Raw genomic sequence first — 17,808 nt, forward strand, 5'->3', positions numbered from 1 at the left:
TTTTAAAAAATTAAATTTCACTATTAAAAATCTTTTTGAAATCTAAACAAAAAATTTTAATACTAGAACAAATTAAGAGTATTATGATTTCGAAATAATTTTAAGATATGATTTAAAAATAAAGAAAAAATAGTTAAATAAACATAATTGCTAACATAATCATAAACTACTTAAGACATATACCCTCAGTCAATAGGTTAGAGATTGAATTTTCCAACCCCATATGCTGTGTGTTGCTGAACTCTAAAATAACAAAATAAGCCAAAAGTATGAAAATAAAAACAAAATATTATCAAAAAGATTTAAGTTTAGAGTTTTGTTATGATCCAAGCACACAGGGTATACATATTATCCTCCATGAACTTTATACAAGTAGGACAAAATTTTCCCTTTAAACCAAATCTTGCAGCCTTATATGCATAAATTTATTTTTGCTCGTTTTTGGAACACAGAAGATCGACTAAAGTTTGATATTTTCTATGCGCACAGATATATTTATATCGATGAAATTAAATATGGAGGTCAAGGAATATTAACCATGATCAATATCTTCAAAGACAATAAGCCGAAGGTAATAATTTTATCTTCTTGAAAGACTTCCTTTAGTCTCTCTTGTAATTATTGTAGATTAATAGGTTAACAATTATCATCATGTGTTCTCCATGTTTCCAGAATTGATGGCCTCCGAAACTGCCTGGAAGTGTCTCTGCCTTGCAGAACTGCACAGGTTAGTTAAATCTGTGGATGATGTGTTCATACATTAATCTGAGTTACAATGTACCCGATTGATAATGTTTTAAATCATTGTTTCTCATTTCTTCTTTTTCAATAAAGAAAACAAAACTGCATTTAACGGTTTCTTGTTTTTGTGCTTTCTTTTTTATTGAAAAAGATAGAAAGATGTTTGATGACCATTTCTATTTCTTGTCTAAGTTTTTAGAAGTAAATATCCCAAACTTTAATGTTATGTTTATCATGCATTTAAGAAGTACAAGATGACGCTTTTATAGTTTATTTTATGTTTTGAAAAAAATTGGAAACAGAAAAAAGAAACCAGAAACTTGATTTTGTTGTTTAAAAAATTCTATCACAATTTCGGCCACATTCCTGAAATATGAGAAACAGAAGTGCCCATGTAAACTAGAAACGAGAATATTGTCCAAATATTAGATAAATATGAGATTCCATCCCAAAAATCAATTGACTACAAGAGGAGTAACTCATATCTTATAAAGGTCGTGAGGTCTTTCCATCTTTTCAATGTGGGATTCTCAAAGCCAATAGACTCCATTGTTTTTAAGAATGCGAAATTAAACCCTTTGGGGACCTTCAGCTAGTGGTCAATCTTTGGTCATTTTCAGGGAAAAGTAGTCCTGAATTTTGATGATCGTGCATCACTTACAATCATTTTACTAAGAATTCTTGCAGGACTCTTATCAGCATTTAATTTTCATAGTTAATTTACTAATTTAGTCCTGAATTTTGATGGCTGTGTCTATTTAATCTCTAAATTTTAAATAGTTTAAATTACATCTGTCAACTTTGAATGGATAATTCTATGTTGTTCTTTTTATTAAACAAAATGATGTAGCATGTTCATTAAAAGTTGGTTGATTGGTCATGTTATGATACAAATGACACAATGGATTGGATAGCTGAAAAGGATAAGAGTGACATGTCTCTGAAAAGCATATGGTACGCATGCTATACACATGCTATTTCAATCGTTGTCTACTTGTGTCATTTGTCCCCCAACATTAAACACGAAGTACATATAATCATAGTTGAAAGTTCAGGAGAAACTTGTTAAAGTTTAGAGACTAATGTTCATAACCACCAGACTTAATTTATACTTGAACCCGTTATTTACTAGTCTTCTCATCGGTTTACAGTGATGTGTAAGAATTGACATTACACTTGCTTAAGATATCGTGCATGGAATCTGTTGTTTAGTAGGTAGCTGAAGGGCACTTACGGCTCGTTTATTTTCAATCTGAATTCATTTTCTGTGCATACTCTCCTTATCTCTTTCTCTCTCTCTCGTGCAGGTTTACAAACTAAGTCGAATATTAAGAATATAAGCCATTTTGTACACATTGGAAGAAATTTGACAGTAGTTTGCCAAAGTTGCTATCTGTCTCTGCTAGGATAGTCATGCCCAGAAGGGCATTAAAACAGTGGAGAGTCAAACAAGAGGCTGATTTTCCAGTGCTGAGGTAATTTGTTGAATCAAAGCTTATTAGCTCAGCTGATTTTCACTTTGTATTTATGAGATAGAATCACGTGGTATTTGCAGGTTTCATTTCCCATTTTCAGCACCTAGTTTCAATGTTTTCTGTTACAGTTTTGAATTTTGATTGTGGTTCTGTTCTAAACAGCCATGGTGGAATTGTATGTTAAGTTGATGATGTGTAAGATTATTTCATTTCTTAATATTAATATTTAAAGAGAGAGTAGTTAAAAACTTAAAAGTTGGCTTAGGTTGCCAAAATGAGCAGAATGTACTCTAATTTCGAAATGGGAGGTTTTATCCTTCTCCCTCGTATTGTCGAACAAAAAAAAATCTGGAGGTTTTGAAACTGTTCATAAAAAATAGATAACAGAATATAAAATACGAGTGAAATTGCTGTTGCTTAGTTTTTTATTATGTAAGGTTCAATTATTTGAAGAGTTTTTATTAGCCATGAGTGTTTTTATAGTTTTGTGAGATATTTTTGCAAGTGTGATATTTGTTGGCAAGTTTGATGAGTTGTTTTATTTGCTTGATTTTGTCATCAAAGTATCATCATGATTGAATTTGGACATTTCTTTTTCTATCACTTTTGAGCGCCTAATGAGATGATTTATTGGTCTAATTCATTAGTTATTTTTCATATTTACTTGAGGTATGTATTTCAATACTTATTCAAGTTTTAGGATTTAAAAAAGTTACATGTTTAAATATTTATTCGAGTTTTAGGATTAAAAAAAAGATGTGTTTCAATACTTATTCAAGTTTGTTTTCAAATATAGGAAAATGAACTCAGTTAGATATACTTTGAAGTAAAAATTGAACATTTCCTTAAGATAGTTGTAACTTGTAAACAGGTTTGGGAGGGCAAATATCACCTTTCAAACTTATGTATAAGGTTGGTTTAAATACAATTTTGGTTGTTTTAGTTCATTTTGGTTCCTATACTTTCAAAATGTTTATTTTAATTCCTATATTTTTAATTTTGGTTCATATACTTTTAAAATAAGATAGTAACTTTTTGAAAATACATGGACTAAAATGAATCAGGTTGAAAGCACAATGACTAAAATGAACATTTTGAAAGAACAAGGACTGAAATGAAAAGTATATGGATTAAAATGAACCAAAAACAAAATACAATGATTAAAGTAGTGTTTAAATTGGTCCAATTCAAATCTACAAAGTTCTCTATCCATTTATTATTAAATCGTTTATAAATATTGAGACAAATTTAAAATTTTATTTTCTAGTAAAATATGTCACAGTTTTATAATGTAACTGGTCAATTTCTATCGATCAATTAAGACAATAATATGATACAACTATCTTATAAAAGACAAGTTTTGAGAACAGTTTTAAATTATTCATTTTTTTAGTACTTTAAATTATTCATTTAGCAGCATTCTATATTTGTTTTTTTTAAAGAAAAGATTTATGAAATATACTTTTATATGTATGTATGTATGTGTATATGTGTGTATACATATGTGTATATGTGCATATATATGTATATATGTATCGTGTTTTGACAAACGTAATTGTTCCTCAAACTAATAGAAAATTAGCATGAATAAATATAAAATCAGAGTAAGCAATTTTGGGAGAAAAACACAAATTTTTAGTTCATATTTGATTATATTCATAAAATTAGTTCATATTTGAACTATGTAGAACAACCAAGAGTTCTAATAGCCTTGATGATTTATAAGGTCACGTTTATCAAATTATAATGAAATTTGGTGTAATCGAAATGAGATTTTATTTATAGATGAATTGTAATAGGCCTGAATCACAAACATGATTGAATTGCTTTTGATCACGTTTATTTAGAATTATAAATCACACATTTTATTGGTACCGTTATTGTTTGATCCTAACGGTAACGATAATAATAACGGTATCAGTAACGATAATGGTAATAATAAAGGTAACAATAAATGTGACAAATTCATAATTTTCATACTGTTACATATAAGTAAAGCTAGTGGATCCCACGTAATTTTCAATCGTAATCAGATTGAGCACATTTTATGCTTTAATCAGATTGCATGATGTGATTACAATTTTCAAAGTGAGCTTTACATCTCATTACGATTACAAATGCAAGTAAATAATAACAAAAAATAATCAATGGGACTCACTTTTTATATTGTCATTGATGAATACTTTTCAAACGTGTGTAAACATGGCCTAAATGTATTATTGTTTTTGAATTTAACATGTATAGAGAATTCAAATTTTTTTATCATTCACACCACACACAATTTATAAAAGAAGAGTTTTTCACCACGTAAGTTGTTTCTGTTCTAAAACAAAAGCTATATTCTTTTTCAGTATCACAAAAGCTATATTTAAGTATGGATGGGACTATAATTATTATAACAACGGACATGTTTTACCTTTTACTTTTTTAAGGAAAAAATTAGGATATGTTTGAGATAGTCAAAATCACTTTTTCTCGTGTCAAAATCATTTGTTCTTAAAATGATGGTGTTTGGTATGAGTCAAAAATCTAAAATCATTTCAAATTGATTTTGGAGGAATTAGTTGATAGGTGTTGACTGAGAATCAATCCCAAAATGGTTATCTAATTCAGTTCTTGTTAGAATATTATTAGTTAGCTATTTGTGAAATTGTTTTTTTAACTTTAAATATTGAAACAAAATATGACAGACTTTGTTTGTCATTAAATTGTTAATAAAACAAACAATTATATATGTTTCGATTTTTTTTCCATATCTATTATAAACATTCACGTTTACTCAAAATATCAGCTATGCATATAAGAATTTAACAATGAAATAAATAGAATGGATATTTACCATATTTATTTAGTTAAATAATAATTTTCCAAATAGAAAATACAATCTTGAGTAATTGGGTAACTCTAAGTTTACTTACGGAACCAAACATAATAATTAAAATCAATTTTAGATACATGAAAATTACTTTTAAGAGTTTGGTACCAAAAATAAATATGATGGTATAAAAATTAATTTCACAAAATCAATCGTATCTAAATCTCTTTTTCTAAAATCATTACTTTAACCATCCATTCCATAGATGTTCTTATGCTTTTGGTCCATATAGTTTGAAGTTTATTTCAAATTGGTTTCAAATTGAATTATATATTTCCTCACATTTCATTAATGCTCTATTTTAGTCCTGACCTAAGGAAATCGTTAGTACACTCAAGGAGGAGTTGACGTTGCATTCTTAAAATAATAATAAAGTTAACGAATTATAAACTTTTTTTTCTCTCTCCCATTCCCCCGTCACCCTTCCCTGTCAGTCGTCAGCCCATGGTTGGACGATAAATTTCTATGTCGGTTGTGGTTTCCCCTTCTGGTCCTTATGGATTGTTAGAATTTCGTCTATAATATCGTCTATCTAGTTTATAATTGAATTTAGTCCCTATAGTGGGGATTTTAATCAAACTATAGAGATTATTTATATGGTTTTATCAAATTAGACCAGATTATAAGACTCCGTTGGGTAACCATTTCATTTTTTTATTTTTGATTTTTAAAATATTTTCTCCCAATTTCTTACCACAATTTGTATATTTAAAAACAAAAGTAAATTCTTTTTAGTTTTTAATTTTTAGCTTGATTTTTTAAATAATAAATTATGAGTGGATAACAAATAAAAAATTTAGAGATAAAATTAACCGTCTATAAATTTAATAAAAAAACTAAAAAAGCCAAACTATTACCGAACTGGATCTAAAAAAATTAGTTTTGATAGAAAGTGAATTTGTAATTTAACCAAATTTATCTCTCTATATATGTAAACTACACCTTTAAAAGTGCCATCACTGCAAAGGTTGTCCTCGAAAAAACTAGAAAATAGAAAACTTCCATACTACCCTTCGCCGGCGTGAAATCGGAGGAGTATTGCAGAGGCTTGAAGGTTCTTGACTGTCGAAAATGGCGAATCTCCCCCAATCGCTCTCCATGAATGCTGCGTTTGGAGGTCCCGGTCCGTCTATCCCCGGTGCCTCCGGAGCTCCACCGAACAAGGAGCGAAAAATGGCTTCTTCGGAGCAGTTGGTGCTCGACCTCAGCAATCCGGATCTCCGGGAGAACGCTCTCCTTGAACTGTCGAAGGTGAGATTCCTTGATCTTTAAACGTTCAGCGGAGGAGGAGAGTGTTCGGGGTTTGGTATAGGCGTTGATGTTTTCTTTTTTCTTTTTCCCTTGTTTTCGTGTGATGGTGGTGATAATTAGGGATGGCAGCTGAAACGAATTGTGTTGGTGTTGGAGAATTTGTAGCTTTTGTTGGAACGTGGGGAATTTATAACTGGCTGCGGCTGAGAGAAATGTAGGCGAACGACTGTGTTTAAATTAAGTTCTTGTTGCTATGTAAATTAGTCGCAGCCAAATTAGGGATTGATGCGAGGTTTCACCTAGTTTTGATCCTTTCCCGTATCAGTGCTACTCTTATGCATTATTTTCTATGGAGTCGACTGAGATGTAGCGAAATGAAACTTAACCCAACCGGTTACAAGGAAGAAATAGAGACTCCGATTATTTGATTCCAAGCTACATCTTATTCTCTCTCTTTTGACTCTACTTCTTGCTGCAAGTTTTTTTGGTATCGAAGTACTAACAATGGTTGCATGGGAAATGAAAGTAAAAACTAAAAATTATGCCGTTCATCTTCTATTTTCTAGCTAAGAAAGAAGTACTGGCTGATCCTTTGTTAGTTTTTGCTAATGGTTTGGCCCATCATGTGGGATTATTTTTCTGTTATATGTGCAGTTGAACAAGTATAGCTGATGCTATAATTTGTTTCTCTTTTTATTTTCAGAAGAGGGAACTGTTTCAAGATTTGGCTCCATTGTTGTGGAACTCTTTTGGAACCATTGCTGCTTTATTGCAAGTATGCTGCTTTACTTGTCAAACTTTCGATGAATTATCTAATCATTGACATGATATGAAATCTTATGTTTTTATGTCATTGTCCATATTCCATTCCCTAATGTTGTTGTGTTATTTTTAATTATTCTTTTTGGCTCTAACAGGAGATTGTATCGATATATCCTGTTCTTTCACCCCCAAATCTAACCCCTGCACAGTCCAATAGAGTTTGCAATGCTCTTGCTCTTCTTCAGGTCACGCACTGTTAAACTTACCTTGTCACATAATGGGAATCAAATTATAGATGGCTTTGTGGTCACCAGTTAGTCATGGAATATTTAAATCTGAAACTACAACTTATGCTGTCTGTATGTTTTTTGCAGTGTGTAGCCTCTCATTCAGATACACGGATGTTGTTTCTTAATGGTAATGTTGTTCATCTTGTTTATATTCGAACACTTTTACTTAAGAATTCATACATCAGATACATCATCGCCGATCAACATACAAAATGAAGTGTCCTTGACGAAATCTTACACCAATTATTCTGTGAGGAGGGAGGGAGAAAGGGAGCAGGTCATGTTTCAAAAAGGTACTCCACCACATACTGATGGAGAAGGGACATCACAGAACTTTTGCATAAGCCACACTCACCACATATTGGTTGGAGGAAATCCTGATGAATTCTCCTTTTCAGGACCAAGGGATAGTATTTGTGGCAGGCTTGTTGTTTTGTGGTTTTTTTGGGGAGTGTGGCTTGAGTGGAATTGTGGGATTTAAGAGGGGTTGAGAGATATTTGGAGGAGATGTGAGAAGGAGTGAGGCTTAATGCATCTTTATAGCGTCTGATAATTGGATTTTTTTTGGTAATTATTAGCTTGGTTTCATTCTTTTTTATTCGAGACCTTTCCTGTCTCCTTTTTTGGTTTTTTATCTTTTAATGCTCTTGTATATTCTTTCGCGTGTCTCAATGAAAGCTTGATTTTTTACAAGAAAAAAAACTTCTGCATAAGCCATAATGGTGCTTCTCGGTTGAATATCTAGCAAAAGTATTGAATACGTGTACATATATGACTTGGGTGCTTATCTGTCAGCAGTCAAAGGATTTTTGTTATTCCATTAAGATGATTGCATTCTCATAATATTTCCTAGTATTCTAATTAGTATCATTTCCAAGAATTGACCAGCAACTGAATTTTATCCTTCGCAGCTCACATACCGTTGTATCTGTATCCTTTTCTTAACACCACTAGCAAGTCAAGGCCTTTTGAGTACTTGCGGCTTACTAGCTTAGGTGTCATTGGTGCATTGGTGAAGGTATTTCACTTTAAAGCATGAGCTTTCTCTTCTTTGTTCTTTCCTCTTTATGTGCACTCTGGAAGTTTTGATTTCACTTATACTTTGATACAACAGTATGGAAGTAGGATGTGGACTGAAAAATATGCCAGGCATTGTCAGAATGAAATGAAACTTCAATTGCATAAATTGTTGTAACTCTTGCTTTTAATACCTCATAAATCATAAGATCTAAACCTTACTTCTAAATATTAATTATGGTTCGTTATCAAGTGAAACATTTTTATTTAACTGAAGAAGCTATCAGATTAAGTAGCACCATGAGGGGTTTCGTAAATCATTTTCAATGCATTATCACATTGTTTGTACAACTTTATCCCATACTTTAGAAAAAGCTAGTTTATGTGACTGTTTCAATATGAGCACTGGCACCTTTGGTACTTTCTTGTAGGTTATTTTATGGTGGGTATTACTTCTAAGTTCTTTTTGTTTTGTTTTTCCCCTTCCAGATAGTATTTATCTGTCTTTGATTATTATAGATTTACTCTTTCTTATAGTTATTCTTGGTAGCTCTTGTTTTGGTGGTGGCCTTTGTTTTTGCATGACCTATTTCTCGGCTTCGTTACCCAGAAAAAAAAAAGGGGAAAAAATAGAGAGAAAACATGTGCACCAAGGTGAAGATAATGTGATTTGGCACCTAAGAACTGATTTGTATAAGGCTTTACCCTGATCTGCTTGAATAAACTACTTTGGTATATCAGGGAAAAGGACGATATGACATTAAACCTTTTTGGTCTGTAGTCATGATATTGGTTGGTGTTTCATTATCTGAATGAGAATTTGACATGGTAGTCTTCGTTAAGCCTGTGTACCTAAATATAAGATTATACTTCATACCTTCCCCTAATTAATCTCAGATACATACAGGCACTGGTAAGAGGTTGTATCCTTTTAATTTCATTGTTACTTGGGGTGTAGGCTCTGTTTCAATAAATCTTGTTGAGCTTTTAAAAAATATGAGTTCTGTTTTCCTTCTTGTTTGACCAGGTAGACGATACAGAAGTAATAAGTTTTCTTCTGTCAACTGAAATAATTCCTCTATGCCTGCGTACCATGGAAATGGGAAGTGAGTTGTCAAAAACAGTTGAGTTTCCTGATGCTACTTCTATTTCTCAACTTTTTTTGTTCTATTTGTTTCTAGAAATGCGAACAGGCTGCAATTTTATCTCATTTTCTACAATATTTAATTATCAAATTATCTATATTGTAGTCTCAATGGCACATTTTGGGAGTTTAAATCTATTTTGTAATTTTTGTGGCAAGTTTTGATTGTTATCTTAACGGGATAAATGAAGAAATGTCAATATTCTCCTCCATTTCTTTTCCCGTTTTTACCAAAATCAAGGGATGAGGACTAACTCTCAATTAATGGACTCTTTCTTGAACTCTGAAGTATTACAACTGATCCATTCCTTTTGAGAGGGTAGCAAGTACCAACTGTCTTCTCCATTTGTTGGTCCTCAATTTTTTGCTTTTTCCTTTTTCAAGACTTTTCTCTCAACCTTTCCGTGGATCATATGTATCAATGTAGCATTAAACAATATTATGATACCTCTCTCCGATCTCTAATTCTAATGTTATTTTAGTGAACAAAGTATTGGAAATATTATACTATGTGCCCATTAACATAAACTACAATGACCAACAATTTTGTGCTGTAGGTTGCAACATTTATCGTGCAGAAAATTTTGCTGGATGATGTGGGGTTGGATTATATTTGTACTACAGCTGAGCGATTTTTTGCTGTCGGTCGGGTTTTGGGGAATATGGTAGCAGCTCTTGCTGAACAGCCCTCCTCTCGGCTTTTAAAACACATAATTCGATGTTATCTTCGATTGTCCGATAACCCAAAGTGGGTAAACNTTGATACAACAGTATGGAAGTAGGATGTGGACTGAAAAATATGCCAGGCATTGTCAGAATGAAATGAAACTTCAATTGCATAAATTGTTGTAACTCTTGCTTTTAATACCTCATAAATCATAAGATCTAAACCTTACTTCTAAATATTAATTATGGTTCGTTATCAAGTGAAACATTTTTATTTAACTGAAGAAGCTATCAGATTAAGTAGCACCATGAGGGGTTTCGTAAATCATTTTCAATGCATTATCACATTGTTTGTACAACTTTATCCCATACTATAGAAAAAGCTAGTTTATGTGACTGTTTCAATATGAGCACTGGCACCTTTGGTACTTTCTTGTAGGTTATTTTATGGTGGGTATTACTTCTAAGTTCTTTTTGTTTTGTTTTTCCCCTTCCAGATAGTATTTATCTGTCTTTGATTATTATAGATTTACTCTTTCTTATAGTTATTCTTGGTAGCTCTTGTTTTGGTGGTGGCCTTTGTTTTTGCATGACCTATTTCTCGGCTTCGTTACCCAGAAAAAAAAAAGGGGAAAAAATAGAGAGAAAACATGTGCACCAAGGTGAAGATAATGTGATTTGGCACCTAAGAACTGATTTGTATAAGGCTTTACCCTGATCTGCTTGAATAAACTACTTTGGTATATCAGGGAAAAGGACGATATGACATTAAACCTTTTTGGTCTGTAGTCATGATATTGGTTGGTGTTTCATTATCTGAATGAGAATTTGACATGGTAGTCTTCGTTAAGCCTGTGTACCTAAATATAAGATTATACTTCATACCTTCCCCTAATTAATCTCAGATACATACAGGCACTGGTAAGAGGTTGTATCCTTTTAATTTCATTGTTACTTGGGGTGTAGGCTCTGTTTCAATAAATCTTGTTGAGCTTTTAAAAAATATGAGTTCTGTTTTCCTTCTTGTTTGACCAGGTAGACGATACAGAAGTAATAAGTTTTCTTCTGTCAACTGAAATAATTCCTCTATGCCTGCGTACCATGGAAATGGGAAGTGAGTTGTCAAAAACAGTTGAGTTTCCTGATGCTACTTCTATTTCTCAACTTTTTTTGTTCTATTTGTTTCTAGAAATGCGAACAGGCTGCAATTTTATCTCATTTTCTACAATATTTAATTATCAAATTATCTATATTGTAGTCTCAATGGCACATTTTGGGAGTTTAAATCTATTTTGTAATTTTTGTGGCAAGTTTTGATTGTTATCTTAACGGGATAAATGAAGAAATGTCAATATTCTCCTCCATTTCTTTTCCCGTTTTTACCAAAATCAAGGGATGAGGACTAACTCTCAATTAATGGACTCTTTCTTGAACTCTGAAGTATTACAACTGATCCATTCCTTTTGAGAGGGTAGCAAGTACCAACTGTCTTCTCCATTTGTTGGTCCTCAATTTTTTGCTTTTTCCTTTTTCAAGACTTTTCTCTCAACCTTTCCGTGGATCATATGTATCAATGTAGCATTAAACAATATTATGATACCTCTCTCCGATCTCTAATTCTAATGTTATTTTAGTGAACAAAGTATTGGAAATATTATACTATGTGCCCATTAACATAAACTACAATGACCAACAATTTTGTGCTGTAGGTTGCAACATTTATCGTGCAGAAAATTTTGCTGGATGATGTGGGGTTGGATTATATTTGTACTACAGCTGAGCGATTTTTTGCTGTCGGTCGGGTTTTGGGGAATATGGTAGCAGCTCTTGCTGAACAGCCCTCCTCTCGGCTTTTAAAACACATAATTCGATGTTATCTTCGATTGTCCGATAACCCAAAGTGGGTAAACGCAAATTCGTATCTCATTTGAGGTAATTAGCCTTTACTGTTTCTTTAACCTTGTTCCATTCTTTAGGGCTTGTGACGCCTTGAGGAGCTGTCTTCCAGATATGTTGAGGGATGCTACTTTCAATAGTTGCCTTCGGGTAAGTACCTTTTCTAGATGGACTGCATTAGTATTTGTAGGACTTCTAACGAGAAGCAATGTTTACGAGGAGATATGCTGAGTTATAATTAGAAAAGAAAAAAGTCATTTAATCAGTGAAGCTTCCCTGTTAATTTCCATTATCATTCATGTCCAATGTTTAGACTACGTTTTGTCGCTCTGTTGGAATGGTAGAATGATCATGGCATTTATCTAAGTGGGGAAGTTTGGTATGGCATTTAACATTGGCAGGGGAAAAAAAGGTTTGAATTAATTAAAGTAGTTTTTTTTTTGTTTAGTTACTTGGTTAAAATAAATTCTTCTAAAATATTGTCGGATGTCCCGAAGGGACTAAATCCTTCTAAAATATTGAAAAGCATTTTCCAGTGAATTTAGAGAAAACACTCCATAGAATGAGGTGTAAGCCCTTTCAAAATTTCCATTGGTTGGTTACATAACTAAAAATATTTTTAAAAATTATATGAAACAAAAGGGTTTTGGAAAATTAGTGCTTCACTAAGGCCTCGTTTCTTAATCATTTGGTTTTTTGTTTTTGTTTTTTAAATTTAAGCCTATTTCATCCACATTTCTTACAATGATTTGCATCTTTAGTACAATGGTTGAATTCTTAGTCAAATTCCCAAAACAAAAATAACTTTTTGAAAGCTACTTTTTTTAGTTATCAATATTTGGTTTGGTTTTTTAAACCATTGGTAAAATGTAGTAGTATCCATAAACTTAATTTTCAAAAATAAAAACAAAATAGTTACCAAACGGGACTTAGAACACTATTTTCATAGTCATCCCAAATTCATGTTCAGTTGGAGCTCCTACTTGGTTCATTTCCTTATGAATATATATATTCAACCTCAGTTTGGTTCATTTCCATTTTTTTTAAAATTAAAATGTTGACAGGAGGATCCAACCACTAGGAGGTGGCTGCAACAGTTGCTACACAATGTAGGAATGAGTAGGGTTCCAACACTTCAGGCAGGGGCTGGATTTGATCACATGATGGTGAACTAAAGCCTGAAACGTATGTTTCAAATTTTTACAGTAATTGTCATATAGTTTCACACTTTGCAGCATTGCTATAACTTATTTATTTCTCTGCTGCATTTATTTGTAAGCCATTATGTGTTTTTGTAGTTGGGGATATTGTATCTGAAAAAAGAAAAATCATTTAACTTGCACAATGCCTTTAAGAGTAAAAGAATTATACATGTTCATAGTTGCCAATAGAACTGCTTTTAGCTGTGTACTTTTTAATAATCAAAATCTAAATTTCAAAAGCATATAACAGTCTTATCTACGAAATACGAAATATTTTGTTTCAAGTTAAGGAAAAAAATCTGTTAAGACATTCTATCGTGTATATTAGATAATATAGGATTTCATCTTAAAATCAATTGACAAGAGAGGAGTAGCATCTTATAAAGAGTGTAAGGTTTCTTGATTTTTCTATTGTGGAATCTTCAACGGTATGGTTTCTTGATTTTTCTAATGTGAAATCTTCAATGGTGTTCATCTATAAATTTATTTTAAGATAGTTATTATTAACATTCCTCTTTTTCAGTATTTTCTGTAAGAAGATCGGATAGTTAGAATGATAAAAGCACAAATAGAGAAGGGAAGATCAGATTTTTTACATTCTTTATGTGATTAGTTTCTAATATTTGATTGTTCTTTTTCTGGTCGAGCAAAATTTCACCAAGTTCCTGTGTTAGTTTCTGATTCAGCCAAGTTGTTTGTGTTTACCTTTGGGAGTTTTCTTTTATGATAGGTCTTAGCCATGAAACCTCTTTCATAGCAATTCGAGGGCGTGACTTACTGAACGATCTTGAGAACACTGGGCATTTATTGGCGTCTTTGTGGGTTCTTAGTAGCTCCTTCATTCTCTTACAATCCTTTGAACATTAATTTTCTCATATTCGCCTCAACATTAGTTCCCTCTCAAGAATCCGTTCTCGAAATTGTTGGGATCCTCTCTTACAATGCCAACCAAAGGAAAGGGAGAAAGGAATGGTGAGACATGATTGGAATTTTGGAGACAAGATTGAACCACGACCTTGAGGAATAGATGTCGTGACATTCATTTCTCTTGTTAGCTAGTACATTGTTAGTGTATACATGAGAGCATACATCGCTTTCGTTGGAAATATGTTTGTGGATTTTATATTTTTTTGTTTCGTTAGTTCACTTGGGTCAGATAGTGATCGGCATCGAAAGGGTGTTGTTAAACCCCACGGGTCGAATCAAATAATGTTCCTGTGTCTTACTCTAAAACTAAATAGTAAAGTGAAAGTATGGAGTTGAACCCACAGGGAGCCATAATGATTTCTTAATTCGAAAGCTTATAGTATAGTATACGGGGGGTCGTTTGGAATTGTTGCAATTGAAAATAAATTTGCATGCAAATTAAATGAGAATAAGAGAGAGATTTTGTAAAATTCAATAGTGAAAACATCTAGCTCAAGCTTGATATCATATTTTCCCAATTAGATTAATTACTTATCGAACTCTAGATCAAACATGCTTTGTTTAAACTTAATCAAATTAATTAGAATCCTAATTAACCGTCCTAGTTACTTAATTAATCAAAATGCATAGAAAACGAATCCGTTCTAAACAAATTGACCAATCATATTAAGCTTTTTACGGAAATTGCTTGGATGAACGAATTAATTTTCACTTTCTAATTAACCCATATATGAATTCTACCTTAAGACTGATTAAAGCAATACTTAGAGTGGTTGATTTCATAATTAAGCAAGTTAGTCTTATATTTTGCTTGCTATGATATATTACCTTAGTCAAGGATAAATCTAAACATGGAATAACATCAATAAACATTGGTTGTCAATCAATACATGAAAACATCATTCATATTTAGAAGATTAAGAGTAGAAGTCCTTAGCTCCAAGATGACTAAAATGGCTAAAAACCTGTGTTCACAATGAAGAGGAGAAGAAAATAGGTATGGTAGAGGAGTTTTTCCTTGTCAAATCGGGCAAATTTTAATATATATAGCAGATGTCAAGCGTTGCGAAGCTCTTGCTGCATAGTGTACAAGGGTGGGTCTTTGCACGCTGAACAATTGTACAGTGCCACGACGCTCCCTCACTATCCCAAAATTCGGGCTCTCTGGAAAATGCGCTGCTAACGGCATCGTTGAGATGTTGCTTGGCACTCCTCAGTGGTAGATACATATTTTTTTAGCCTTCTTTTTTACTTGGTGCATTTGAGTCCCAATTTCGATCATTTTAGCATCTTTTCACACCGAACACCTTGTTTTACCTCTTAGACACTCGAGGCATGTAAAATCATCAATTAAGCTCATTAAATAGACCAACAACCCCAAATTAAGAAGAGGAAGATAACACATTTTTCGGTGCTATCAGACATCCTCAACTTAATTCTTGATCATCTTTGAGCAAGGTATACAATTACTCAAAGATCAGCTTGCTAAGTTACCAAGTTCCCTATTCCAGCCTTAATAGTCACCAAAATCATGCTCACAATCAATTAAACTATCCAAAAGCATTTGATCGATTCAAGAAAAAATTGGAATCTCATTTCAAATCTTCTCATGCATGAATAAGTTCTAAGCTACCTATTTTAAGCACAAGCAAACCCAAAATAGACTTATAAGCCTCAGTTCGTTTTTCCCCTACTCTGGCTCGAGCACCAACATTAAATATCAAAACCCACAAGATAGTAATATATTAACTGAGTTGCCTGAAATACACATGAAATCCAACTTGCATTTCTTTAGCCTAGGGGCACTAGCTTTCACATTGCCACTATTTTCTCGTGAGTGTCCTAGTTGATCACAGAATAACTCCTTTTACCCCTAGTCATGCATACACATTACAAGTTTATTTATTTATTTATTTATCGTTCTTTTGATATCCTTTTCAGCACATACTTTATTTTCTTTCTTGTCAACTGACTCTTTCCCCTTTTTTTTTTAACAAGCATATATCTAACATATTTTTTTCCTCAGTATCACATTACCACCTATGATGCAAGATGTTCTCTAATTAGTGGGTCTTTAGGAGTGACAACAGACCTATGACCTCATAATGCAATTCTAAGCAAGCAAGAGTGAAGATATGGGCAAAGAACCCAACGATGCACGAGAGAAATGAAGCAAAATTTTTAAAAAATGGCCTAAAAACCATAAATGCCTTATTCCTGCTTAATTTCATGCCAACATGATTCAAAAAAGTGCATCATCGACTAGTCATCCTGAGGAACAAGGCAACAAAGCAAGCAACATGCACACAAGTATTCAACATAATTCCCAAACTATATAATCACAAAAAAGATACGCCAAATCCAAATTAACCCCCCCCCCCAACTTTTAAAAATTCACAATGTCCTCAATGTGAAAAGAAGTGAAATGAGAGGGATTGGAAAACTTCCCTGAATCACGAGATGAAGGAAATATTTGGCTCCTTCAATTCGAGCTTTTCTCCACCAACAATCCTAACAAAACAAGAATAATTTGGAACATTAGGCTCAAAGATAAAGGAAAAAATTGCAGAAAGAAATCTAATCTAGGAAAGCGAATAAATTTTGACACCTGACTGCCTCCAGGAAACGTAAATTTTTAAGGTTTGTTGCTCGACCATATTTGGCTTGATCATCCATGATCGGAGTTGATCATCATCACTCCATTCGTCACCCCCAACTTTGTTGGTTAACCACTTTCCTGCAAAAGTAAGGCACTAGAACAAGCAGGATAAGTGATAATAGGGTTTTAGATATCTCAAATTTTTCAACCCGCTCTTCATGCATAATAGATTGAGACCCTTTGCAAACATCAATTGAAGCTTTAGCGATCTTTAAAAAGGATCGACCTAACAAGATGGATAAATTGGAGGCGAAATTTTTTCCATGCATATCAATAATGTAAAAGTCTAAAAGGAAGACCAAACTATTAACCCTAACCAAGATATCTTTAATCATTCCAAGAGGTTTAACTAAAGAGCAGTTTGCTAATTAAACCCAAATACCAGCGGGATGCAGGACAAGTGACTGAAGCATAGAGTACATGCATGCATGATATTAATAGTTGATCCTAAGTCTAGCATCACATGCTCAAATTTCATCTTACCTATCGGACAAGGTGAGAAAAATGTACCTGGATCGTCACATCTAGCTGACAAGTTACCTAAGTAGATGATTGGGCTTTTTTAACTTTTAGGCTTATCTTCAACTTTAACCTATGGCCTCTTGCCTTTTGCAATAGCTTTCATTACTCTTTAAAGACTCGACCACTTGCACCTCATCCTTCGGTACAACTCCCTTAGCTAACCTTCTAGGGAAGGGGGCAATAGGAACATAAACATTAAGATTCAGAGGAGGATTGAACCATACCCTCATTTACTGGTCGGTCTGACAACTATTTCTTCATTTTCTTCCTTGGTCTCAAGCTCTTTTTGTAAAGCCTGAACCCTAATTACTTTAAGTAAGAGTAAGTAATGAGATGTCTCCTAATGAGTTAAATGAAGCCATGTTTTAGGAGGATTAGAAG

The 17,808-nt window shown here is 32.9% G+C and overlaps 1 protein-coding gene and 1 long non-coding RNA gene across 5 annotated transcripts; both read left to right on the top strand.

Annotated features, from left to right (window-relative positions):
* Nucleotides 1–512: 512 nt before the first annotated feature.
* LOC120085682 lies at nucleotides 513–2,471 on the top strand. Of its 2 annotated transcripts, XR_005484017.1 has the most exons (4): nucleotides 513–571; nucleotides 673–727; nucleotides 2,049–2,216; nucleotides 2,297–2,471. It is a non-coding gene; the product is annotated as an uncharacterized LOC120085682 (long non-coding RNA). The 2 variants fall into 2 exon arrangements; XR_005484016.1 differs by having other exon boundaries at nucleotides 2,049–2,471.
* Nucleotides 2,472–6,031: 3,560 nt separating this feature from the next.
* Nucleotides 6,032–14,583, top strand: LOC120086069 (CCR4-NOT transcription complex subunit 9). 3 transcript variants are annotated; one of them, XM_039042498.1, is made up of 10 exons: nucleotides 6,033–6,342; nucleotides 7,046–7,117; nucleotides 7,260–7,349; nucleotides 7,479–7,521; nucleotides 8,306–8,412; nucleotides 9,439–9,534; nucleotides 10,113–10,303; nucleotides 12,198–12,267; nucleotides 13,182–13,302; nucleotides 14,050–14,583. In XM_039042498.1, exons 1-9 carry the CDS (start codon nucleotides 6,163–6,165, stop codon nucleotides 13,290–13,292), a joined length of 960 nt encoding a protein of 319 aa, XP_038898426.1. In that variant the 5' UTR covers nucleotides 6,033–6,162; the 3' UTR covers nucleotides 13,293–13,302; nucleotides 14,050–14,583. The 3 variants fall into 3 exon arrangements, with proteins under 3 accessions (XP_038898427.1, XP_038898426.1, XP_038898425.1); XM_039042497.1 differs by lacking the exon at nucleotides 14,050–14,583 and having other exon boundaries at nucleotides 13,182–13,507; XM_039042499.1 differs by lacking the exons at nucleotides 7,260–7,349; nucleotides 14,050–14,583 and having other exon boundaries at nucleotides 6,032–6,342; nucleotides 13,182–13,507.
* Nucleotides 14,584–17,808: the final 3,225 nt, after the last annotated feature.

This window comes from Benincasa hispida, chromosome 9, assembly GCF_009727055.1.
Source record: "Benincasa hispida cultivar B227 chromosome 9, ASM972705v1, whole genome shotgun sequence".
Taxonomy (NCBI): Eukaryota; Viridiplantae; Streptophyta; class Magnoliopsida; order Cucurbitales; family Cucurbitaceae; genus Benincasa; species Benincasa hispida.